The sequence below is a fragment of the Bos grunniens genome, chromosome 16 (genome assembly GCF_055505025.1).
Source record: "Bos grunniens cultivar Pamir isolate PY7600 chromosome 16, Bosgru_T2T1.0, whole genome shotgun sequence".
Classification (NCBI taxonomy): domain Eukaryota; kingdom Metazoa; phylum Chordata; class Mammalia; order Artiodactyla; family Bovidae; genus Bos; species Bos grunniens.
Window position 1 is genome coordinate 79737168 of NC_141180.1, and position 26038 is coordinate 79763205.

The 26038-nt window shown below is 44.1% G+C and overlaps 1 protein-coding gene and 1 long non-coding RNA gene across 8 annotated transcripts in view; both read left to right on the top strand.

Annotated features, from left to right (window-relative positions):
* The window catches only part of DSTYK (dual serine/threonine and tyrosine protein kinase), a 52360-nt gene extending 32331 nt beyond the window's left edge, over window positions 1-20029 (top strand). For 4 of the 7 annotated variants that reach the window (XM_086345632.1, XM_086345637.1, XM_086345634.1 and 1 more), the window contains 11 exons: window positions 3516-4185; window positions 7915-8147; window positions 8548-8631; window positions 9286-9462; window positions 10296-10425; window positions 10772-10928; window positions 11367-11499; window positions 13114-13227; window positions 15236-15350; window positions 16731-16865; window positions 17300-20029. In XM_086345632.1, coding sequence (XP_086201758.1) covers window positions 3516-4185; window positions 7915-8147; window positions 8548-8631; window positions 9286-9462; window positions 10296-10425; window positions 10772-10928; window positions 11367-11499; window positions 13114-13227; window positions 15236-15350; window positions 16731-16865; window positions 17300-17487 — 2136 coding nt within the window. In that variant the 3' untranslated portion in view covers window positions 17488-20029. Of the gene's footprint in view, window positions 1-3515; window positions 4186-7914; window positions 8148-8547; window positions 8632-9024; window positions 9211-9285; window positions 9463-10295; window positions 10426-10771; window positions 10929-11366; window positions 11500-13113; window positions 13228-15235; window positions 15351-16730; window positions 16866-17299 lie in introns of those variants that run through there. The other 3 variants (XM_086345635.1, XM_086345636.1, XM_086345638.1) reach the window with 2 other exon arrangements.
* Window positions 20030-24089: 4060 nt separating this feature from the next.
* Window positions 24090-25433, top strand: LOC147357113 (uncharacterized). The gene is made up of 2 exons (XR_015143781.1): window positions 24090-24785; window positions 25232-25433. It is a non-coding gene; the product is annotated as an uncharacterized LOC147357113 (long non-coding RNA).
* The last annotated feature ends 605 nt before the right edge of the window (window positions 25434-26038 follow it).

A 26038-nucleotide genomic window follows, 5' to 3' on the forward strand; every position in this document is an offset into this window, starting at 1 on the left:
GGCATGAGTCATCTCTTTGCCGTGAGTATTGCAGAATCATGTATCACATTCCAGTCTAGTTTGTACTGCTGCCAGGGTCTCAGCAGCAGCTCTTTTTGCCTGTCTTCCAACAGTCAAGATAGTCAGAACAGTGAGACCTGCTACACAAATTAATTAACTGGGGAATGGAGAAGAGAGAGCACAGTACTTGTTTTCTATATGTTTTTGTTTGTACAAGATATATTTAGGAGTAGATACCTTCTTTCTAGGTGCCAATGCACCAGGCAGTATCTACCATCAGAGTTCATTTTAGGGGGATTGTTAAAGCTTGATGTATAGCTGACGTATAGTATTATATAAGTTACAGGTAGAAAACGTAGTGGTTCACAATTCTTAAAGGTTATATTCCATTTATAGTTATTTATAAAATACGGGCTATATTCCCTGAAGCTTATTTATTTTATGCACAGCAGTTTGTGCCTCATAATCCCCTACCCCGATCTTTCCCATCTCTCCTTCCTTGTCCGCACTGGTAACCACTAGTTTTTTCTCTGTACCTGTGTGTTTCCTTTTCGTTACAATCACTAGCTTGGTTTATTTCTTGGATTCCACATGTACGTGAGATCGTACAGTGTTTGTCTTTCTGTGTCCGTTTCACTTGGCACAGTGCCCTCCAGGTCCATCCACGTTGCTGCGGATGCCAGATTTCATTCTTCTTATGGCTGAGGAGGAGTCCACTGTATGTGTATGTGTGCGTGTGTGTGTTATAGATGAAAATGTTAGTTGCTTAGTCATCTGACACTTTGTGACCCCATAAACTGTAGCCCACCAGGTTCCTCCATCCATGTCATTCTCCGGGCAAGAATACTGGAGTAGGTAGCCATTCCCTTCTCCAGGGGGTCTTCCAGTCCCATGGATCAGATTTTCTTACCATCTGGACCACCAGGGAAGTATAGGTAGGGGGTGGGGGTGTGTGTGTGTGTGTACATATATATACCACATCTTCTCTATCCACTGAATCCTGTTTGTTTGTTTTTTTTTTTCAAAAATGAATTTGCATTTGTGAGCAAATAAAGTCAGCTCTCCTTTACAAAGGATATTGGTTCTACAAGTGGACTTGGCGGCTTTGGCTGACGGTTCTGTTGCACACTTAAAATGGTCCTTTGAGAAAAACCTGGAAATTCACTTCAAAATTTTAAGAAAATCCATCAAATAAACAAGCAGCAAAATTCTTCCTGAAAACTTTCTAAACAATACTTACTTCGGTTTAAATATTTAGACTTTTTTCTCTTAATATTTCTCTAATAAGTTTGATTCATTTATATCTTTAAAAAGATATATTTAAGACAGAAGCCATTTAAAAAAATTTTTAAAAGCCACTGTCACCTATAATTATCTTGTTATAACTTTTCATTTCTTGAAATTCTCTTCTAGTCTGTAATTACTATATGTAATTAGAATGTTGCATTTAAGCGATTGCATGCTATACTGTGGACCTTAAATGTCCTTATGTACCCTCTTTTTTGAATGTGCCTCATGAAACGATTCATACTCCAGCACTGTGACTCAGGGCAGTGAGAGGTGGCTTGTTTCAAGTAGCAGAGTGAGTGTCAGATTAGTCTTCCAATCAGAAAACATTCCATGCAGTTTGAGGCACAGGTGAATCGCAGATTTCTTCTTGGCCTAGGCTTGGCTAGAAAGCTAGTAGATTTATACAGTGTTTGCTCAAATTACAAATGATGAGATGCTAAAAGCACTTTTAGTTTTAGGGAGTTCAAAGTGGCCCGCCAAATGAAAGCTCTGTGGCCTACCTGAGAATAAAATTTATGAATTCTTTGTTGAGGAAGAAGGTGAGACCTTTGTGCTTTGGTGGAAGTAAGAGCTTGCTGTCTCTCACTCTCTGTTCTTTAGTACAGGCACACGTACACACACACACACACACACACTTACACATAGTACAAGAAGCAATAAGCTGGCATTTCCCAGCCCTTTCTCCATTGTCTGGAGAAGGAGATTAAAAAGGAAAACTCTTTAAAACATTTTAGAATTCTGCAAAGGATTGATTTTGAGTCTGCAGACTTCAGGGTTGGTGTGCCTGCAGTGGTAATATGGGCACGAGTCTCTAGATCAGTGCTTAGGTCTGGAGTGCCAGGCAAAGTAGGCAGTTTCAGAGGTTTAGAGGAGCAAAATTTATTTCCCTCCATATTCCCATATGGATGGAAATGTATGCTCTTAAGTGAGTCGAGATCCTTAGTGAAGAAGTAGAATGATAAGCAGAAACTACTAGCTAGGGAAATGACCTGTTTAGGAGTTGGGTGTATCAGTGATGATTGGCTTCAAACATAGTTAACAATCAGAAAAATAGGGGTTTGCTTAAGCAAGACAGAGGTTAATATATTTTTCCCTTATATAAGTCCAAAGCTAGGCAGTTGAGAGCTGGTGTGGCAGCTCTGTAGTCATCAGAGATCCAAGCTCCCGATTTCTTTTTGCTTCCTCATCCTCAGGCTGGCTTCTACTCTCAGGATTGCCTAGGGACTGTAGGGTGACCACTGCTGCTCTGTCTGTCACACCTGTGCTCCAGGCAAGAAGGGCAGGGCCAAAGGGTGTACTTGCTAGCAGATTCAACCCTTTGAAGAGCTTTCTGTTGTCCTACCTATTATTGGCTGCCCCGTCTATGAAAGACATTGCCTTCCCAATGATGCAGAAGTTAAATATTGGGTAGGCAGACCTTAGTCTCTGCCGGACCAACTGATCATGAGCATAAAGGTATTCCTGAGACCTAGATGGCTGAGACCGTGGGATGTTTGCCAACTCTTAAGATAGGATGGTAATGTTTGACACATCTAACCTTTAGTTTGCTGCTTGATTGATTGATTCAACAGTGTTAAGGACTTACTCTGTACCAGGCACTGGACTTACAGGAGTGAAAAAGATAGACATGTTCCCTCTCTCGGAAGAGTTTATGGGCTAATTGGGAAAAAAACAACTTGTTTTTAAATAAGTAAATTATAAGTATATAAGTGTATTGACCATTAAGAGAAGCAGAAGTAGCGAGTGCTCCCCTAATAGGGATTTCCTATTAGGAGAGACTCCAGAAGGGTATGACACAGTGTATACACTGAGATTTAAAGGATGCATGGGAGTTAGAAAGTTGAGGATGAGTCAGGTTAGAAAGAGGGGGAGGAATGTTCCAGGCAGATCCACTCCCAGTCTAAGAGTTCTTCACAGAGGGAATCAGCGGGAGTTTCCAAAGCAACAAAAGGGATTCCAGGTTCTTTTTTTAATCTAAATGGCTGAAAGGACTGCCATCCTTCCTACTTACTTGTTTTTTCACTCTCTCTTGATGAGTGCCTGCCTGCTTAGGTGGCACCAGGGAGTGTTGCTAACCGAGGAAGGAGGGGGACAAGTGATTAGGGCATATACTGAAGCCCAGTTGCCCCATCATAGGTCTGGATTTTGGTCTCAGTGTGGGACTCTGGGGAGGCAAGGACTGGTTCTGACCCTGAAGTGCTGATATGACCCCCTTCCCCTTCCAGGAAGTGGACATTGTGGTAGCACCGTGCCAAGGCCTCCGGCCCACAGTGGATGTTCTGAGTGACTTGGTGAATGATTTCTTGCCTGTGATAACCTATGCGCTCCACAAAGATGAACTCTCTGAGAGGGATGAGCAAGAGCTTCAGGAAATCCGAAAGTATTTCTCCTTTCCCATATTCTTTTTCAAAGTGCCGAAGCTGGGCTCGGAGATAATTGACTCCTTCCCTGAAAGAATGGAGAGTGAAAGATCGCCACTTCATCGACAGCTGACTGACCTGGGCTATCTGAGTAGCAGCCACTGTAACTGTGGGGCCCCCGGCCAGGACACCAAAGCTCAGAGCATGTTGGTGGAGCAAAGTGAGAAGCTGAGACACTTGAACACGTTTTCTCACCAGGTGCTGCAGACTCGCCTGGTGGACGCAGCCAAGACCCTGAACCTGGTGCACTGCCGCTGCCTCGACATCTTCATTAACCAGGCTTTTGACATGCAGCGGGACCTGCAGATTACGCCCAAACGTCTGGAATACACTCGAAAAAAGGAGAATGAGCTGTACGAATCATTGATGAATATTGCCAACCGGAAGCAAGAGGAAATGAAGGACATGATCGTTGAGACTCTTAACACCATGAAGGAGGAACTTCTGGATGATGCTGCCAACATGGAGTTCAAAGGTGGGTCTTAGAGCTTGGTAGGGTGCAGGAACTGGGGCATCCTCGAACCCTTTCCAGGTGGCGTAGAGTACGTCAATTCTGAAGCCCAAAGGTACCTACCCCGATGGGGCTCATTAGCAGCAGCCTACCTGAAATCATTGAGCGAAGTTGGCCTCTCTTCTTCTGAGAGGCCTTCTTGGAAAAGTCTGCCATCATTCCTTCCTATTTGATAAATTCATCCCAATACTGCTCTTTAGTCTCCAGTTCCTATTTGTATCCCCTTGCCTTTTTAAGACTGGAGAAGAGCTGCTTGAAGAATGTCAGAGTCATGCTTTAATCCTGACTCCTTTGTCATGGCCCATGCTGCTTTGTTGGTTCTTTTTTGTGTGTCATGGTCTCATTTTCTTTTCAGGGTGCTCCTGAGACGTAACTCAGAAGGATTTCCCAAAGTAGCGGTTTTAGCTTTTCTGGCATTCCTATACTTCATGAGTGACTGTTAACAAAACTGGGCCAAATGCTGAGTCAGGTCTTTTGGTATCTGAGGTCTGGGTGCTACTGACTTTGTATAGTGACTCCTGTGTGAACATTAGCTCTCAGTTCAGTTCAGTCGCTCAGTCACGTCCAACTCTTTGCAACCCCGTGGACTACAGCACACCAGGCCTCCCTGTCCAGCACCAACTCCCGGAGCTTTCTCAAACTCGTGTCCATTGAGTCAGTGATGCCATCCACCCATCTCATCCTCTGCCATCCCCTCTCCTCCTGCCTTCAGTCTTTCCCAGCATCAGGGTCATTTCCAGTGAGTCAGCTCTTCACATCAAGTAGTCAATATATTGGAGCTTCAACTTCAGCATTAGTCCTTCCAATGAATATTCAGGACTGATCTCCTTTAGGATTGACTAGTTGGATCTCCTTGCAGTCCAAGGGACTCTCAAGAATCTTCTCCAACACCACAGTTCAAAAGCATCAATTCTTTGATGCTAAGCTTTCTTTATAGTCCAACTCACATCCATACATGACTACTGAAAAAAAACCATAGCTTTGACTAGACGGACCTTTGCCGACACAGTAATGTCTCTGCTTTTTAATATGCTGTCTAGATAGATCATAGCTTTTTTTCCAAGGAGCAAGCGTCTTTTAATTTCATGGCTCCAGTCACCATCTGCAGTGATTTTGGAGCCCAAGAAAATAAAGTCTGTCACTGTTTCCCCATCTATTTGCCATGAAGTGATGGGACTGGATGCCATGATCTTAGTTTTTTGGATGTTGAGTTTTAAGCCAGCTTTTTCACTCTCCTCTTTCACTTTCATCAAGAGGCTCTTTAGTTTCTCTTTACTTCCTGTCATAAGGGTGATATCATCTGCATATCTGAGGTTATTGATATTCTCCCGGCAGTCTTGATTCCAGCTTGTGCTTCATCCAGCCTGGTGTTTCTCATGATGTACCCTGCATATAAGTTAAATAAATAGGGTGACAGTATACAGCCTTGATGTACTCCTTTCCCAATTTGAAACCAGTCTGTTGTTCCATGTCCAGTTCTAACTGTTGCTTCTTGACCTGTATACAGATTTCTCGGGAGGCAGGTCAGGTGGTCTGGTATTCCCATCTCTTTCAGAATTTTCCAGTGTGTTGTGATCCACACAGTCACAGGCTTTGGCATAATCAATAAAGCAGAAGTAGATGTTTTTCTGGAACTCTCTTGCTTATTCTGTGATCCAAAGGATGTTGGCAATTAGATCTCTGGTTCCTCTGCCTTTTTAAATCCAGCTTGAACATCTGGAAGTTCTCAGTTCATGTACTGTTGAAGCCTGGCTTGGAGAATTTTGAGCATTGCTTTGCTAGCGTGTGAGATGAGTGCAATTGTATGGTAGTTTGAACATTCTTTGGCATTGCCTTTCTTTGGGACTGGAATGAAAATTGACCTTTTATAGTCCTGTGGCCACTGCTGAGTTTTCCAAATTTGCTGGCATATTGAGTGCAGCACTTTAACAGCACCATCTTTTCGGACTTGAAGTAGCTCAACTGGAATTCCATCACCTCCACTAGCTTTGTTCATAGTGATGCTTCCTAAGGCCTTGATTTTGCACTCCAGGATGTCTGGCTCTAGGTGAGTGATCACACCATCGTGATTATCTGGGTCATGAAGAACTTTTTTGAATAGTTCTTCTGTCTATTCTTGCCACCTCTTCTTAATATCTTCTGCTTCTATTAGGTCCATACCATTTCTGTCCTTTATTGTGCCCATCTTTGTATGAGAGGTTCCTTTGGTAGCTCTGATTTTCTTAAAGAGATCTCTAGTCTTTCCCATTCTGTTGTTTTCCTCATTTCTTTTCATTGATCACTGAGGAAGGCTTTCTTATCTCTCCTTGCTGTTTTTGGAACTCTGCATTCAGATGGGTAGGTATATCTTTCCTTTTCTCCTTTGCCTTTGCTTCTTTTCTTTTCTTTTCTCAGATATTTGTAAGGCCTCCTCAGACAACCATTTTGCCTTTTGCATTTCTTTTTCTTGGAGATGGTCTTGATCACTGCCTCCTGTACAATGTCATGAACTTCCATCCATAGTTCTTAATGTAGTAGAACAGCCTCCATAGGTGGGTTCTACTTATTACCATTTTCTAAGGCTCAGATCGGAGAAGGCAATGGCAACCCACTCCAGTACTCTTGCCTGGAAAATCCCATGGATGGAGGAGCCTGGTGGGCTGCAGTCCGTGGGGTTGCTAGGAGTCGGACACAACTGAGCAACTTCACTTTCACCTTTCACTTTCACGCATTGGAGAAGGAAATGGCAACCCACTCCAGTGTTCTTGCCTGGAGAATCCCAGGGACGGGGGAGCCTGGTGGGCTGCCGTCTCTGGGGTCTCACAGAGTTGGACATGACTGAAGCGACTTAGCAGCAGCAACAAGGCTCAGATAGCTTCAGTAATTTGCTCAAGGTCACACAGATACTAAGTAGTAGAGGCAGAACTTGAATCTAGACAGTCTGATTCCTGAGCTCATGCTCACAATTTCCACACTTACTTCTTCTTTATCTATTCCCAGTTATTGATGTTACCATCTTCCTGGGAACCAGCTTCAAAACCTCAGCATGGGGACTTCCCTGGCAGTCCAGACGTTCAGACTCTGCACTTCCAATGCAAGGATGCACATTTGTATCCTTGAGGCAATGACAGCATTCCAGTTTTACTTTTTATTTCTCTAGTAATTGATTAGAATTGAATTGTTGACTCTTGGATTTTTCTCATTAATTTGCTCGGAAGTGTGAAATATTACAAAGATTAGAGGCTTTGGAATTCATGAGCTTTGCGTTCAAATGCTAGGTATATTATTCCCTAACTCCAGCATCCCCTCCCAGTGCCCAGTTTATTCTTTTTTTGGAGCTTTTCCCTGATGTATCAAATATAACCAGTGATACCCTTCTGACGTGTTGTTAGGGTTAGATTAGATTAGATATGTAAAATACTTCCTGTGCATTTCAGATAGCCTGCACTCAGTGAGTGTTGTTCCTTCCCTTCTGTAAATGTGGTATAAGAGCTGACAGGATCAGGAGGTTCATTCTGTACAACAGGTGCTCCTTCAGGACTCTTAGATGCCTGAAATGGTTGAGGATCGCATGGCCCCGCATGCTGAGAGTCCGAGGTAGTCAGCCATGTGTGTTTTGTAGCCATCAGCATGCTAGCTCCTTGGGTCCGACTTTATTCAGTGTACCTGCGCATTCCCCTCACAACCAACTAGCTTTTTGCTGTGCCTCCATAGATGTCATTGTCCCTGAGAATGGAGAACCAGTGGGCACCAGAGAGATCAAATGCTGCATCCGACAGATCCAGGAGCTCATCATTTCCCGGCTTAATCAAGCAGTGGCTAACAAGCTGATCAGCTCCGTGGATTACCTACGTGAGAGCTTCGTTGGAACCCTAGAACGGTGTCTGCAGAGCCTGGAGAAGTCTCAGGATGTCTCAGTTCACATCACCAGTAATTATCTCAAACAGGTACTCAGAGGGTAGTTAAGAGCTGGCCACAGATAACACATGAAACGGAATCCACCCACGAGCCCAGCGTCAAGTTAGCCAAGAATTTCCCTTTCAGTCTTTTTGCCAGTCCAGTTTGAATTTTGTTTTCCTGTCTCATGACCACTGTCTGTGGGAGGTGCTTGTGAACTGTCAGGTTGCAGTTCAGCCGATGAGCAAGATGATGAAGATGAAGTAGAGGGGTCCCACTGGTCACAAAACAGATGATCGCCCTGCCTTGACTCTGCACATACATTGAGGGGTGGATTTGGCAACCTTGAAACTGGACCATGTTCTTGAAATAAATATCATTTGTTGCATTTTTAAATTATCCACTTTACTCAGGGCATATTGACTTTCTTATTGTGTCTTCTTTTTTCAGATCTTAAATGCTGCCTATCATGTTGAAGTCACATTTCACTCAGGGTCCTCAGTTACAAGGATGCTGTGGGAGCAAATCAAACAGGTAGAGGTTTTTTAGGGAAAGATTTTTCAGCCCCTAATTGGCTCAAATGAATCTTGGTCGCTCCAACAGGAACTAATGTCTAGGATGTCTGTCCTAGACAAACTGATATCTGTCAATATGGGTGGCCGTTTGTCCTGATTTCCCTGCCTGGGGAAGTTCTGATTTATGCCTGTTCTGAAATAATTATTAACAGTGTCCCCTTTAACTCTTAGAAGTGATGTATCTAAGTGATATTTTATGGAGCCATAAAGCTCTACTTCTCTAGCTGTTTCATGTTCTTTTCCCCAACCTAAGTGTTTTCTCAGAACCAGGCTTTGTTACCAAAGACCATGAATAGAATTTATTTTCTGGTATTCAGTCTGGTTCTTATATTGAATTATTTGCTGACTTTAGAAAGGGATTTACCAGGCACCCCCAGTACTGACTGTAATGTATTGAGGATTCGTGAACATGCATTCCAAGCCTAGTGTTCTTTGATGCCTTCCGTTGGACTGAGCCCCGATTTTGAGGTAGGTGAAATTGGAGAGGAGTGTTGGACCTCATACAGCTCTTGTCTTAAGATCCTGGCCTGCTGAATGGGTAATCCAGCAAGGAAGGGGTTCTAGCGGTTCTGGTCTCCACCCCTCAGTGCTCTCACTACCCCTGTCCTGACAGATCATCCAGCGCATCACTTGGGTGAGCCCACCTGCCATCACACTGGAGTGGAAGAGGAAGGTGGCCCAGGAAGCCATCGAGAGCCTCAGTGCCTCCAAGCTGGCCAAAAGCATTTGCAGCCAGTTCAGGACTCGGCTCAACAGTTCTCACGAAGCCTTTGCAGCTTCCTTGCGGCAGGTGAGTCTGTCGGAAAGGGAATGCAACCGGATCAAGCAGAGAGGAGCCTCATCCGCTGTGGAGTGCTTTATCTACTGCCCTCCATATAATTGTTTAAAAAATCATCAGTATATTTTCTTTCTGTTGTGTTAGAGGATAATACTAAGTTACAGGGTGTTTCATCAATAAATGTTTCATGTGGATGTTTTTCTAACTCTAGAGAGAATGGAGAAAACTCAGAGGAATGAAAATCAAGGGGTAGGAATTTTACATGAGTTTATATAGTATTTTAGGAATGAGTGACAAAAAGGGATGGCATTTCAGCTTCCATGTGTGTGCTTAGTCACTCAGTCACGTCTGACTCTTTGCAATCCCATGGACTGCAGCCTGCCAGGCTCCATGGGGATTCTCCAGGCAAGAATACTGGAGTGGGTTACCATGCCCTCCTTCAGAGGATCTTCTCAACCCAGGGATCAAAGCCAGGTCTCCTGCACCACAGGCAGATTCTTTACTGTCTGAGCCACCAGGGAAGCCCCCAACTTTCATAGTAGTTTGCAATTATGTGACATTTGCTTGTGCCTTTGGAGGGTGGGGGGTGGTGTGGGTGTGTGCAGTTGCATATGTGTACATGTTTGTGGAGGGGAGGGTGGGTAGTTGTGATTATACATCCAGGAGGAAAAAATTACTACTTAATGAGTGCTCAGTACCTGCCAACTCCTGAGTTGCGTTACATGCATCTTACTTAATTCTCACAGTTACCCTCATGAGGTAGATACTGTTATCCCTATAATAGGTGAGGAAGCCAAAGCTGGGGACCTGATAAGCCATATTTCTTTCTTCTTTTTCTGTCCCAGCTGGAAGCTGGCCACTCAGGCCGGTTGGAGAAAACTGAAGATCTATGGCTGAAGGTTCGGAAAGATCATGCTCCCCGCCTGGCACGCCTTTCGCTGGAAAGCCGTTCTCTACAGGATGTCTTACTGCATCGTGAGTCCTTACTTTTTCCTGGAAATTGGAGGGGGCTTCTGGATATCTAATATCTTCACACCCAACCTCGGAGAATGCCACAGTCTAAAGCTTGCAAAGCTGTCTAAACATCTACTATTTTTGAGTTTCTGATGAAGTCTGCTTGGTCCTGCTGTTTATATAGTTCCAATAACACAACCGAAGTTTATTTAAATTAAAGCAGTTAGGTTACTACTTTACAAAACACCCACATTTCTTCCCCTGGCATAGTTATGACTTCTTGCTTCCAGGCAGGTCCGCGTCTGAATCTCAAGAGTCAGTTGCCCAGCACGTTCACACCCTTGCTGCCTTATCTCTTGCCTTACAGGTAAACCTAAACTGGGGCAGGAACTGGGCCGGGGCCAGTACGGCGTGGTGTACCTGTGTGACAGCTGGGGGGGGCACTTCCCTTGTGCCCTCAAGTCGGTTGTCCCTCCAGATGAGAAGCACTGGAATGACCTCGCTTTGGAGTTCCACTACATGAGGTAGGTTCTGGTCTCCGTCAGCTTTGTGGGGAGCAATTCTTCTAGAGAAGAACCTAGAAACCTCGTATAAATTTTGTACCAAGAGATACAGTGTGCCCTGTCTCTCCATTCCACGTCTCACAATGTTGTAGACCAGTATTTCAGGGTCAGGTCCAGAAATGTGCTCTCTTCAAGGCCTTTACTCCTTTCCCTGCCCTTTCCCCCCATCCTAATTCTTAGACACATCCTCATATTTGCCTTTCTTCCTTAGTCCTCAAAGCCTGTCCCCTTTCAGATTCCATAATTCTCTGTCCTTGTTAGAGAGGCCATTCTCTTTGCCCTCTCTCTGTCCTGAGGGCCATTACTCTGGGCCTGGACTAAGCATGGTCCCCCGTGGTGACGTGCTACTCGAGGATAGCACCTAGATGCTCTAGCCCAGGCCTCTCTGCTCCTCACCAGGTCTCTGCCAAAGCATGAGCGCTTGGTGGATCTGCACGGCTCCGTCATCGACTACAGCTACGGCGGTGGCTCCAGCATTGCCGTGCTGCTCATCATGGAGCGGCTGCACCGGGACCTCTACACGGGACTGAAGGTGAGGGGCCAACAGGGGGTGGCCAGTTGGCAGCCAGGTTCATGGGCTCCTTTCTGGCCTTTCCTCCCTTCTTCCTGATTCAGAGCCTCTAGCTCTCATAAGACATTTTTGGAGTAATCAAACTTTATTACCTTCAGTTCCAAAACCCTAAAAAATGTCTCAGAAGTTGTTTTTTGGCCCCATTTTATATCTAGAATATTGCAATTCACTACTTTTACCTATTGTGGTAATAGTAAAAATCTAGACTACACAGAGGAGCAGAAAAGCTTCCTATAACGCTACTATTCTTTCTTTTTTTTGTTCTCTGTGAATTAAACCAGTTTTTTTGGTCAACAAATATTTATTAGTGGTTACTTTGTACAAGGCCTCGTATTAAGCAACATAAGAGGATATCAAAAAACATATATATATATATAATTGGAAAAAAAAATATATATATATATATTTTGGCCAGGACTTTAAAAAAAATTGGTCAGTGATCATTTCATGAACAGGTGGCATTTGAGTTTGATAATACCCTGGTGGGTAAAATTTGGGCAGATGTTGGAAAGAAGAAGTTATACCAGGGGAAGAAATAGGCTAGTGCCCAGGACGTGGGAAGGACACTCTGACTGTGTGGAGCAGGTGGCTCATTTGGGAAATAGAGGGGAAACGACATGCAAGGAAGTGCTGGGAGCAAATTATAGAAGACCAGAACTGTGAAGAATTCCATAAAATTCAAATCCTCTTGTAGACAGTGAGAAGCAAAAGATTTTGAACAAAGGTAAAATGTTCTCAGTTGAATGCTGAGTTCCCCTCAACTAAAACAGCCCCCAGCAGGGAGATAGGGAGGTTTCTTTTGTTTGTCCTTTACACAAGCTAGAAAAGCTAACCCCAGAGTGTCTGGTAGGTTTCTTCTGACAGGTGCCTCTTTTCCCAGTTTATATGGAAGCTTTCAGAAGTAAGACAGAAGAATCTTCAGAAATGCTTACAGGAGCCAAGAGAAATCAATAAAGTGAAGAAAAGGACTCTCCAACTGGCTTCTTCTTCATTTCATGGGAGTTAGGCTCAGCACCTTGAGGTGCTTTTCCATAAGTGGGTTAGAGAACCATATATGGGCTTCTGGATAAGTGGTATAACATTCTCCAGAATTCAGAAGACCCTAAATTGGAACTTTGCTAGAAGTAACATGAATGACTTTGGCATTTGAATCCATAAAACCAAACCTGGACCAACCAGGCCTACAAAGCAACAGAAGTAAATCTGCCTGAGAGTCCTAGAAATACTCACCCTGAGTCTCTAAGGCAGTTCTAGAGTTGATTCAGGTTAGAGATGAGCTCATGCCTTCGGGTGTTTGGTTGTGGCTCTCCTGGTCGCCTTTGGGGCTCGTCCGGCTGCCTGAGTGCTGCCTCCAGGAGGCTTGCTCTGGCCCTTGCAGCTTGCCTTTCCTTGCTTCTCCCTTGTCTCCCTCTCCTGCCTGCCTTCCTCTTCCCTTGTTCTCATCCACTTCTCTGCTCGTGTGCCCTTGTGTGCACAGTCTCTCAGTACTTCACAGAGGAACTCTCAGTTGGTATAAGCGAGTTGGGTTGAGGAGTCGTCCTCTTGGTGACACGTAAACCCTTTTGTCTCCCCAAGGCTGGGCTGGCCCTGGAGACCCGTTTGCAGATAGCCCTAGATGTTGTGGAGGGAATCCGCTTCCTGCACAGCCAGGGACTTGTCCACCGTGATGTCAAACTGAAAAATGTGCTGGTACGTAAGAGCTGCTTTCCCCAGGGTAACTCCCTGTCTCTGCATGTAAGTGACCTTTGGAAGGAGGTACACATACATCAGGGCTTCCCTAGCGGCTCAGATAGCAAAGAATCTGCCTGCAATGGAGGAGACTCGTGTCTAGGAGACGAGCCCTAGGTCGGGAAGACCCTCTAGAGGAGGGAATGGCTATCCACTCCAGTATTCTTGCCTGGAGAATTCCACGGACAGAGGAGCCTGGCTAGCTACAGTCCATAGGGTCTCAAAGAGTCGGACATGACTGAGTGGCTAATACTTTCACATATAAATATAAATTTGTTCACAGGAAAAGACTGGGGTGAGAGTAGAACAGTTCACAGAAGAATAGATGGATGGTATCTTGGACTTGCAGCGTAGGGAAGAATTGCATCATAGGTCTAGCTTATATTGCTTAAGGTTTTTTCTCCTAACCCTCGTGAGAAAATTTAAACTTACAGAGAAGCTAAAAAAGTGGTATGATGAAGACCCACACACTGCTCATCCAGATTCATGTTCTCCCCCCCAGTGTAGGCTGTCTCTGTCTCTGTCTCTCTCTCTTCACCTGCATATGCATGCACATTTTTTTACTAAACTATATGAGAGTAAGTTGCAGATAAAGGTCTGCATCTAGGGAATTCCCTGGTGATTCGTGGCTAAGACTCTGTGCTCCCGATGTAGTAGGCCCAGGTTCGATCCCTGGTCAGGGAACTAGATTCACGTAGTTGCAACTAAAGACCCTGCATGCCACAACACAGATGGAAGCTCCCAGTGCCGCAGCCAAGGCCGGGAGCAGCTAAATTAATTTAAAACAAACTTTGCTCCCAAATACTTCAGCTTGTATCTCTAAGGAAAAGACATTCTTCCACATAATTAAAATGCCATTATCGGGGCTTCCTTGCAGCTCAGTGGTAAAGAATCCACCTGCCAATGCAGGAGACACAAGAGGAGTGGATTTGATCCCTGGGTTGGGAAGATCCCCTGGAGAAGGAAATGGCAACCCACTCCAATATTCTTGCCTGGGAAATTCCATGGACAGAGGAGCCTGGCGGGCTGCAGCCCATGGGGTCAGAAAGAGCTGGACAGGACTGAGCACAGCACGGCTACAGTTACATAAAGATTTATAACGTTGTGTTAGTTTCTGGCATTAGCAAAGTGATTCCGTTCTACATATCTGTATTCTTTTATCATATTTTTACCAATTCTATGCCATTACAAGATACGGAATATAGTTCCCTGTGCTATAAACATTGTTGATTGTCTGTTTTATATGTATAGTTTGTGTCTACTAATCCAAAACTCCTAGTTTATCCCTCTGCCACCCCTTTCCCCTTTGATAGCCATAAGGTTGTTTTCCATGTCTGTGAGTCTGCTTCTGTTTTGTAAATAAGTTCATTTGTATCATTTTTAGACCCCACATAGAAGTGGCATCATATATTTGTCTCTCTGTCTGACTGACTTCTCTTCTTTTGATAATCTTTAGGTCCATCCATGTCACTGCAAATGGCATCATTTCGTTCTTTTTTGTGGCTAAGTTATATTCCATTATATATACATGCAGTTGCTTCTTTATTCCTCTGAGACATAGATTTCCTTAGGAAAGGAAACTTGAGGGTGTCAGAAAAGCCCTCAGCTGACCAAAGGAGCTCAGCCTTCTTACTTACCAACTTTCTGCCCTGGGTTCTGGAGGTCAGAGGAGAATAATCAGGAACTGAAATACTTTCCTTATGTCCTTCACTTACTCATTCTTCCACGATTTGCTAAGCTCCTGATGCGTGCCAGGCACTATGTATGTGCCGGGGACGCAAAGATGAAAAAGACAGTCCTTGCGCCAGGTTGCTTACGGTTTAGGGAAAGAAGGAATGGGAGTGGATCTGGAGGCAGAGCTGATGAAGTGCTGCTCTGAGGTAGATGCCTACTTCTGAGCTTGGGTATGTAGTTGAGCACTGTGTGCAGGACCAGGCATAGGGTGACTGTCATCCTGCTTCGTCGGCAGTTGGACAAGCAGAACCGTGCCAAGATCACAGACTTAGGATTCTGCAAGCCAGAGGCCATGATGTCAGGCAGCATTGTGGGGACGCCAATCCATATGGCCCCTGAGCTTTTCACAGGTAAGCCGGAGGGCGGGGAGTGGGTTTTGGAAGAGCTCTGTATTTTAACCAAGTGCTACCCTTCGGACTAAGTAATACCCACAAGTACTACTGGCAGTTCTGGTACAGGCAGGGGAGGAACCAGAACAGGAGAAACCCAAGACAAGTAGGGAGAAAAGGAAGAGGTACAGGAGCAAGAAAGACAGTTATAAATGGGGGGCACCAGCTGTCTTCTGGCTGTCTCTCTGGGCTGTTAGTGCCGTAATTGCCATAGTCAACCAATTATTTAATCAGAAAGTATTGATAGAGTGAAGTCAGAAATAGAAAAATATCATATATTAACACATATATTGCAGAATCTGGAAAAATGATACTGATGAACCTATTTGAAGGGCAGGAATAGAGATGCAGATGAAGAGAATGGACTTGTGGACACAGCAGGGGAAGGAGAGGGTGGAACAAATTAAGAGAGTTTCACTGACATATGTACACTGCCATGTGTAAAATAGATGGCTAGTAGGAAGCTGCTCGGGCTTCCCTGGTGGCTCAGTGGTGAAGAATCCGCCTCCCAGTGCAGAAGAGTCGAGTTTGCTCCCTGGGTGGGGGAGGTCCCCTGAAGAAGGAAATGGCAGCCCACTCCAGTATTCTTGCCTGGAGAATCTCATGGAGCCTGACGTGCTACATTCCATGGGGTCGCAGAGTCGGCCACGGCTGGGCGACAGCGTTAGGATCGGGAGTTGGCTGGACACACTAACTGTAGTGTACTCACAGTAGTTAGTAGTCGTGTACTAACTGTAGTCTTACGCACATCGCAAAGAAGTAGACAGCCATCATTTTTCTTTCCCTGACTTTAAAAAATTTCTATTCCCACTTCTATTATTTGATCTTGGCTACTTCATATTTAAAGTCCTTTGATCGTTTCTACTGCAGTTCATCCTACTGTTGTAAACGTAATCTTTCTAAAATATTTTCTTCATGTTCCCTCCTGCTCTAGAGCATAAATGACCCCTTCTACCCACCCAGTCCAGACTACCTGACTTTAAGTATCTTCATGTTCTGCTTCCAACCTATTTACCCACCTGTGTTTTCCAATTTTATTTCCCTAATACGACCTTTCAGGATTAATCTTCTTGACAGTCCCATTAAAATTAAAGGCCTGTTTTCCTTCTCCTTTGTCAAGTTCTAGTCTTGGTTCTCTTAATCTTTGGCCTTCCCAGTGCCATAATTGTTTATACTATAAAATGGGCATTATAAATGTGTCCTTTCTAACAGGGTTGTTATAAGAGATAATGGATAGAGAAGGCTTTAGAAAAAAGTGTGAAAAGGCCTCCACTGATGGAGGTGAGAGTGATGCTGTTGATTCCATCCCTGCTCACTACTTGTCACACTTTCTTGCTGCAGGGAAGTATGATAATTCCGTGGATGTCTACGCTTTTGGCATTCTCTTCTGGTATATCTGCTCAGGCTCTGTCAAGCTCCCTGAGGCATTTGAGAGGTGTGCCAGCAAAGACCATCTCTGGAACAATGTGCGGAGAGGTAAGAGCCATGAGCCCTGCTTCACCGACTCCCCTGGCGGGAGCACGCTGAGACCCCCTGCTCCCGCAGCATCTCCCATCCCCCGCTCTGGGCACTCCACAGCAGGACCTCATACACGTTTAAACCATCGTGGAATCCAGAAGAGACATTTAAGTCCAACCTTTCCTTCCAGGCAGCATGGTTCTGAATTCTCAGAAGGCTTTTTTTCTTTAAAATGTCTAATTCTTCCAACTTCCTATGCCGGTATATTCCAGTTTTTCATCACTGTTACTATTAAGTTCTAACCTAGATAAATGCAGCTGAAGCCAAAACTTATTGCATCGTTTAACATCCTGAGCCCACACCGGGCAGTCGGCCTCGGGCTGATCACGCCTCTTCGTTGTGTCGGTCCCTTCTCGCTGCCTCTGGTCTTATTTCGATGCTCCGTTTTCTAGGGGCCCGTCCAGAACGCCTTCCTGTGTTTGATGAGGAGTGCTGGCAGCTGATGGAAGCCTGTTGGGATGGTGACCCCTCTCAGAGACCTCTCTTGGGCATTGTCCAGCCCATGCTCCAGGGCATCATGGACCGGCTATGCAAGTCACATTCTGAGAGGCCAAACAGAGGACTCGATGATTCTACTTGACAGCAGAGACCTTTCTGTTTCACTCTTTATTTTTTTTTCCTTCCCCTCACCTTTTGGCTATGGGTAGAATTTGACATTTATTCATTACAGAGAGCTCCCAAGGGGACTGATGCTTGCTGGGAAACTTGAGACCCTCCCAGGCTGAGATGACTCCCAGATAGTGAAGAGTTGGATGGCTGCTTAGGCATATCCAGCAGTCCCCTGTACCCAAGCTGTTTCTTTAGCCAAGAAAAAAATCAGTATAAATCTCTTCTTATGAAATTTCAAGAAAAGTCGTACACAGTTCCCTTTTCCAGACTCTTTTAGCTCCAGCTGTAATGGGGACTCTGTGCTTCCATTGTGGAGCCCACATTCCCAACATTCTAAGAAGCCTTAGTAGTCCACACTCCTATCTACACATGGGAGGCTAGGTTTTTCTCTACCCAGAGCCGCTTTTCAGTTTACCCTCTGTGGCCTAGTTTGCTCTCAGACATTAGTTTGCTCTCAGACATTAGTTTGCTAGCAGATGCCCCATGTCTCTTGCCTGAGTAGGAAGAAGCAGGGGAGGGGCTAATGCTTAGTAAGGAGATGAGTGGTTACAGTTCATTTTTTAAAAAGTATCAAGAAAAGGTGCAAAATATTCCTGAAAGTCTCCAGGCCAGCCACAGTCCAGATGTAGATATTTGGAAGTGTTATTTAAACACTCAGCAGGCTGAGTACAGGAATACATATGTATAACATGTGTTTATACTTTGCTTTTGTTTAATAACAGTGTCCACTAATTTTGGGTTCTTTATTCCTTGGCACCCATTATTTAAGTGATGGAATGCCATGAAATGTACTGTATTGTATATTACTTGGGAAGACACTAGATATTCAAAGAAGTCTGGCAGTTCTTGGGCTGTAGAGGGCTCCACAAGACCAAAGTCTTGAAGATTTTACCTCCTAGCTTTGGTTGTCTGTGCTCCCATGTGATGTGGTGAGATTGTGGCTGGGGTAGGAGGAAGGGTGGAGAGAAGAATTACCCTTACTATGTTCCCTCCTTCTTACCACCTGAATTAGGGAAATTCACCTCAGCCTGAAATTGATCACCTGGCCACTTTAATGTGCTTGGAGTCTGGGCCCTTCTGTTGCTTCAGAACTGGCTGAGGAACCTTCCTGCCGAGCAGTCAGGAGACACAGTGGGGCCTGGGGCTCCAGAGTCGCTGCCGTGGCCGAGGGAGCTGGCAGCAAGGTTGGTCTGGGCAGACTGAGGGACGCACGTTGGGGTGGATTTCCCTAGACATGCCCTAGTTCCCTGGATCCTCTGCAGAGAGGGGCTCATTGAGCAAAAGCCTTTCACTTCTCTAGAAAGGAGGGCTGTGCTGGTTCTTCCCAGACCAAAGAAGTCATTTGTGACTCCCATCAGTTTTAAAGGGACAGAGCCTAGGCAGCAGCTTCTCCTAATTTTTAACACTAAAAAGAGTGAAAGGGAAGGCTATAGTACTGCCACAGATAGAAACACGGGACTGTACAACTCTCAGCTCCTACCTGTCAGCTCTCCGTTGCATTTTTGGTGGTTTTTTTTTTTTTTGCATTTTTGCTTGAGCTGCCAAAGAGGCATCGAGAAAGTTTTTCCCTGATCAGAGAAGTGGTTTGGGGTAGCAGGGCTGCAAAGTGATAACTGCACTGAACGACACTTTATTTTTTGGCTTATTATTTAGCACTGAGAAGCCAAGGGGGTTGGTGATTGTAATAGCACTTTGGGGAGTAGACTCCCCCTGGCCTTGCTTTGGAGAGAAGGCATGCGTGGTATTCCATCTGACTAGTCAGGAAGTTCGTACTGCATCAGAGTGGGATAAATGGCCCTCCAAGAGTCCATTGCCAAAAGAGTAGTTGCTTTCTTTGAGTTTTCAAAGCTTGATTTTTGGATTTGCTGGATCAAATAACCCACTTTTTCTTTAAAAGAAAAAAAGAGGGTTTATCCTTCTAAGTATGAGGGTGGGGTGGGTTAGGACTAGTGGGTGTTTAAGTGGGTTAGGTGGGAGCAACCTTGAGAAACTTGTATGGCAAACTCCCTTGGGGATTTTAAATAGCACTACTGTTCTTAAAAGGGTTTTATTTTTAACTTTATCTGCTTTGTTAACATCCAGTCCAGCTGAGCTGATGGAAAACAGACTGTGTATGAACACCTAACATTGGAAACCGGTCTGGATAGCTTGTTGTCTTTTGTCTTTACGTAATGTTTTTGTGTGTTTGTTTTAAAGGACTAATGTTTATTATTACAGTGTTAAATAAAAGTGTAATATACTAAGTATGTAGAATAAAAGTGCAATAACAAGAGAAAATTACTCAGACACAAACTGCAGTTCTTACACTCTCTCCCCTCTTGTGCTCCCTGTCTCTATCCATAATATTTTTACAGCAGGACAGTGTTAATTGTGTATATTTTTAAGCCATACAACTATGGGTTAAGTCTTCATTTAGTGTAATTTTGAATGGCTGGACTTGGTTTTATAGCGTGTGCTTCTGGGATGCACACACACCAGATGTGCTGTATAATAAAGATCATATTAACATTTTAGGTTTACATCTATTTGGCTTTTGTTTTCCCTTCCCTGGCTATGTCTACCGGATGCTCCCTATTCCATTCCATTTCCACTGGGCTCCTAGAGGTCTCTCAGTTTGCCATAAAGATTGACCGAACATGTTACTCTTCCCCATGGATCACTCCCAGTCCCTGGGCACTTGACATGACTAGAGGGTGGGGCCTGGGAAGGGGAGGTAGGACAGCAGAGGAGAAGGGGGAAAAGTGCAGTGGCAGCAGTTTATTTTTCAGAGCCTCTCCTGGGTTCACACCCTTTGCACCAGCCTCTCTTTAGCAGGAACTTGCAACATTCTAAACTTGTGCACAAGCCTGGCTACTCTTTATTACACTCTTGAGACATTTGGGGCATGGAATACAAATATGGGCCTCTCTGCATTTGGAATATTTGAACTTGTTTTTAGGCTCAAGCTGCTCTTCAGATTTGCTTCCTTGGCAGTGCCCAATGGACACCATCATAGGCCTCTACCAGCAAGCAGCAATCTCTGTAACCACCAGGGGCTGTCAGCATGGAACATGCCCTCTCCCAGGGGCAGGTGTGTGTTGTGTTTTGTTTTGGATTACAACATCAGACTCCATGGCTTCTTCACTTTTTGCTGTAACTGCTTATGGTTTGTTGTTCAGTCACTAAGTGACGTCCAGCTCTTTGCAACCCCAAGAACTGCAGCACGCCAGGCTCCTCTGTCCTCTACTATCCCCTGGGGTTTGCTCAGATTCATGTCCATTAAGTCGGTGATGCTATCTGCTGCCCCCTTTTCCTTTTCCTTCAATCTTTCCCAGCATCAGGGTCTTTTCCAGCAAGTTGGCTTTTTTCATTAGGTGGCCAAAGTATTGCAGCTTCAGCTTCAGCATCACTCCTTCAGATAAATATTCAGGGTTGATTTCCTTTAGGATTGACTGGTTTGTTCTCCTTGCTGTCCACGGGACTCTCAAGAGTCTTCTCCAGCATCACAATTCAAAAACATCAATTCTTTGGCACTCAGCCTTCTTTAGGTCCAACTCTTATATTCATACACGACTACTGGAAAAACCATAGCTTTGACTCTACAGACCTTTACTGGCAAGGTGATGTCTGTGCTTTTTAATACACTGCCTTTGTTTGTCACAGCTTTACTTCCCAGGAGCAAGCGTCTTTTAATTTCATGGCTCCAGTCACCATCTGCAGTGATTTTGGAGCCCAAGAAAATAAAGTCTGTCACTGTTTCTATTGTTTGCCCATCTATTTGCCATGAAGTGATGGGACTAGATGTCATGATCTTATTTTTTTGAATGTTGAGTTTTAAACCAGCTTTTTTACTCCCCTCTTTCACCCTTATCAGGAGGCTCTTTAGTTCTTCTTCACTTTCTGCCATTAGAGTGTTATCATCTGCATATCTGAGGTTGTTGTTATTTCTCCCAGAAATCTTGATTCTAGCTTGTGATTCATCCAGCCTGGCATTTTGAATGATGTACTCCGCATATAAGTTAAATAAGCAGGGTCACAATAAACAGCCTTGTCATACTCCTTTCCCAGTTTTTACTTAGTCGGTTGTACCATGTCTGGTTCTAATTGTTGCTTCTTGAACTGCATACAGATTTCTCAGGAGACGGTAAGGTGGTCTGGTACTCCCATCTCTCTAATTATTCCACAGCATAGTCAATGATGCTGAAGCAGATGTTTTTCAGGAATTCCCTTCTTTTTCTATGATCCAGCAAATGTTGGCAATTTGATCTCTGGTTCTTCTGCTTCTTCGAAACCCAGCTTGTACATCTGGAAGTTCTTGGTTCACGTACTGCTGAAGCCTAGCTTGAAGGATTTTGAGCATAACTTTACCAGCATGTGAAATGAACACAATTGTACAATAGTTTGAACATTCTTTGGCATTGCCCTGCTTTGGGATTGGAATGAAAACTGACCTTTTCCAATCCTGTGGCCACTGCTGAGTTTACCAAATTTGCTGGCATATTGAGTGCATCACTTTCATAGCATTGTCTTTGAGGATTTTAAATAGCTCAGCTGGCATTCTGACACCTCCACTAGCTTTGTTTGTAGTGATGCTTCTTAAGGCCCACTTGACCTCACACTCCAGGATGCCCAGCTCTAGGTGAATGACCTAGACCTTTTTTGTACAGTTCTTCTGTGTATTCTTGCCACCTTTTCTTAATCTCTTCTGCTTCTATTTGGTCCTTACTGTTTCTACCCTTTATCATGCTCATCCTTGCATGAAATGTTCCCTTAATATCTCCCAGTTTTCTTGGAGAGAACCCTAGTCTTTCCCATTCCATTGTTTTCCTCTGTTTCTTTGCATTGCTCATTTAGGTAAACCTTATCTCTCCTTGCTCTTCTCTGGAGCTCTGCATTCAGTAGGGTGTATCTTTCCCTTTCTCCCATGCCTTTTGCTTCTCTTCTTTCCTCAGCTATTTACAAAGCTTCCTCAGACAACCACTTTGCCTTTTTGCATTTCTTTTTCTTTGGGATGGTTCTGGACCATAACATTGCCTCCTGTACAATGTTATGAACCTCTGTCCACAGTTCTTCAGGCACTCTGTCTACCAGATCTAATCCCCTGAATCTATTCATCATCTCCACTGTATAATCATAAGGAATTTGATTTAGGTCATTCCTAAATGGCCTAATGGTTTTCCTTACTTTCTTCAATTTAAGCCTGAATTTTTCAATAAGGAGCTCATGATCTGAGCCACAGTCAGCTCCAGGTCTTGTTTTTGCTGATTTATAGAGCTTCTCCATCTTCAGCTGCAAAAAAACATAATCAACGTGATTTCAAATTGACTATCTGGTGATGTCCATGTGTAAAGTCATCTCTTTAAGTTGTTGGAAAAGGGTATTTGCTAAGACCAACATGTTCTCTGGACAAAACTGTGTTAGCCTTTGCTCTGCTTCATTTTTCTGTACTCCAACATCAAACTTGCCTGTTATTCTGGGTATCTGTTTATGACTTCCTACTTTTGCATTCCAGTCCCATATAATGAAAAGGACATCTTTTTTTTTGGTGTTAGTTCTACAAGTTCGTGTAGATCTTCATAGAACTGGTCAACTTCAGCTTTTTTGGCATGACTGGTTGGGGCAGAGACTTGGATTACTGTGATGTTGAATGGTTTGCCTTAGAAATGAGATCATCCTGTTATTTTTGAGGTTGCACCCAAGTACTGTATTTTGGACTCTTGTTAACTGTGAAGGCTACTTCATTTCTTCTAAGGGATTCTTGCCCACAGTAGTAGGTATGATGATCATCTGAATTAAGTTCGACCATCCTGTCCATTTTAGTTCACCAATTCCTAAGATGTCAGTGTTCAATCTTGCCTTCTCCTGTTTAACCACGTCCAACTCATGGACCTAAAGTTACAGGTTCCTATGCAATATTGGTCTTTACAGCATCCTATTTTCCTTTCACCACCAGACACATCCACAGCTGATGCATTGTTTCTACTTTGCCCAAATGCTTCATTCTTTCTGGAGCTATTAGTGTTTGCCCTCTGCTTTTCCTGAGTAGGGGCTTCCCTGGTGGCTCAGTTGATAAAGAATCTGCCTATAATGCAGGAGACTGGGTTTGATCCCTGGGTCAAGAAGATCCTCTGGAGAAGGAAATGGCAACCCACTCTAGTATCCTTGCCTAGGAAATCCATGGACAGCAGAGCCCAGCTGACTACAGTCCATGGGGTCCCAAGAGTTGGACATGACTTAGCAAGTAAACCACCACCACCCACTTCCCCAGTTACATACTGGACACCTTCCAACTGATGCAGGGGTGAGGGGAAGCTCATCTTCTGGTGTCTTTTTATACTGTTTATGGGGTTCTCGTGGCAAGAATACTGGAGTGGGTTGCCATTTCCTTCTCATTTTGTATCACATTTTGTCCGAACTCTTCACCATGACCCATCCATCTGGGGTAGCCCTGCATAGCATGGCTTATAGCATCATTGAATTATGTAAGCCTCTTTGCCATGACAAGGCTGTGACCCATGAAGGGGTGTGTAAGTATTTATTGCATTATTATTTGTAATACTAAAAAGTTGGAGGCAGTGTTAATGTATGACAACAGGGGATGATTAAATTCTGGTTCTTACACCATGGATTGCTATGCAGCCACTAAAAGGAATGGTGTAAATTTCTCTGTACTCACGAGGGAAGATGTTTATACTATATCCTATAAAAAATACACATAAGAATATATTTAGTGTGACTTCTTTTTTTGGTAAAACCTCTTCCATTCTCCCATAACTCCAAATTATCTAGAGATCTAGTCCATCTCTCTATATGTACACAGAGAAAAGTTTGTAAGGACATATATCAAAATGGTAACAGCGGCTTTCCTAGGAGAGAACATCCAACGTCTAGTGGATTGAATTTCTGTTACTGTTCATCTACTATGAACATCTCTTTTTATCGTCATTTTAGAAAATGAATGAAATGGCTAATTTAGGAAAAAGGAAATATGTGTTGGAAAGACATCAGAGGCTCACAAAATCAATAGGAAACCGTAAATTCAGACTCATTGAATCAGCCAGTCGGAACCGGAGCAAATTTTCATGGTGGCTGTGAAGAACAGTTTCAGTCCTGATGCGTGTGCTGCCAGGGAGGGTGTTCTCAGCTGGCCCAGCACAGCCCCAGGCCCGTGTCTTCTCTGTACTGTCTCTGGGTTGGAAGACTCCTCCAGATCCCACGGTAGGAGCCCGGAGCCTCGATCTGCCTGCTCACCAAAACCACATTCAGTGGAGAAGACGTGATTCCTGAAAGGTAATCAAAGAACTGCTAGAAAAGGAACACAGACTCAGGACAGGCTCAAGGTGACAAGTGCCTGCCGTGGGTCACCTCTTGGGCTGCTTGATGTTTATATCCACCCTTCTGGCACTCCTGGGTGGCAAGGTCAGGGAAGGAGGTTTATAGATTGGAGCCTGTGCATGGAGGGGAAACAGCCAGGTTTCCGGGAGGTTCATTTTTCAACCTCTGGGCTTGCTTTCATTGTAAGAAGACCTCCTTGGTTTTTATTCCAATTTCCTTGTTTTCTTAGCAAGGCTTCTCAATGAGATTAACCATAAAAACACTCAAGCATCCAGCAATGTGCTATAGGCTTTTAAAAAAAATCAAAGTGTAGTTGATTTACAGTTGCATTAGTTTCTGGTGTTGAGAAGTATTTCAGTTATACATACACATATTCTTTTTTATATTCTTTTCCATTACAGTTTATTACAAGAGATTGGATGACTTCACTGGTAGCGTGGTGGCGAAGACTCCATGTTCCCTATGCAAGTGGCCCGGGTTTGATTGCTGATCAAGGAGCTCAGATCCCATATCCTGAAACTAAAGACCCTGCACACCACAGCAAAGACAAAATCCTGTGCCACAGTAAGACCAGCACAGCCGAATAAATGAATAAGTAAGAAATAGTTTCAGTTCAGTTCAGTCGCTCAGTCGTGTCCAACTCTTTCAGCACGCCAGGCCTCCCTGTCCATCACCAACTCCCGGAGTCCACCCAAACCCATGTCCATGATGGGTGATGGCATCATGGACATGGGTGATGCCATCCAGCCATCTCATCCTCTGTCGTCCCCTTCTCCTCCTGCCCTCAATCTTTCCCAGCATCAGGGTCTAAGATATTAAATATAGCTCCCTACGTTATATAGTAGGACCTTGTTTACTTATTTTATATATAGTAGTTTGTATCTGCTCAGATGGGCTCCAAAATCACTGTGGATGGTGACTGCAGCCATGAAATTAAAGATGTTTGCTTCTTGGAAGAAAAGTTATGACAAATCTAGACTGTATTAAAAAGCAGAGACATCACTTTGCCAACAAAGGTCTATATAGTCAAAGCTATAGTTTTTCCAGTAGTCATGTACAGATGTGGAAGTTGAACCATAAAGAAGGCCTAGCATCAAAGAATTGATGCTTTTCAACCGTGGTGTTGGAGAAGACTCATGAGAGTCCCTTGGACTGCAAGGAGATCCAACCAGTCAATCCTAAAGGAAATTAACCCTGAATATTCGATG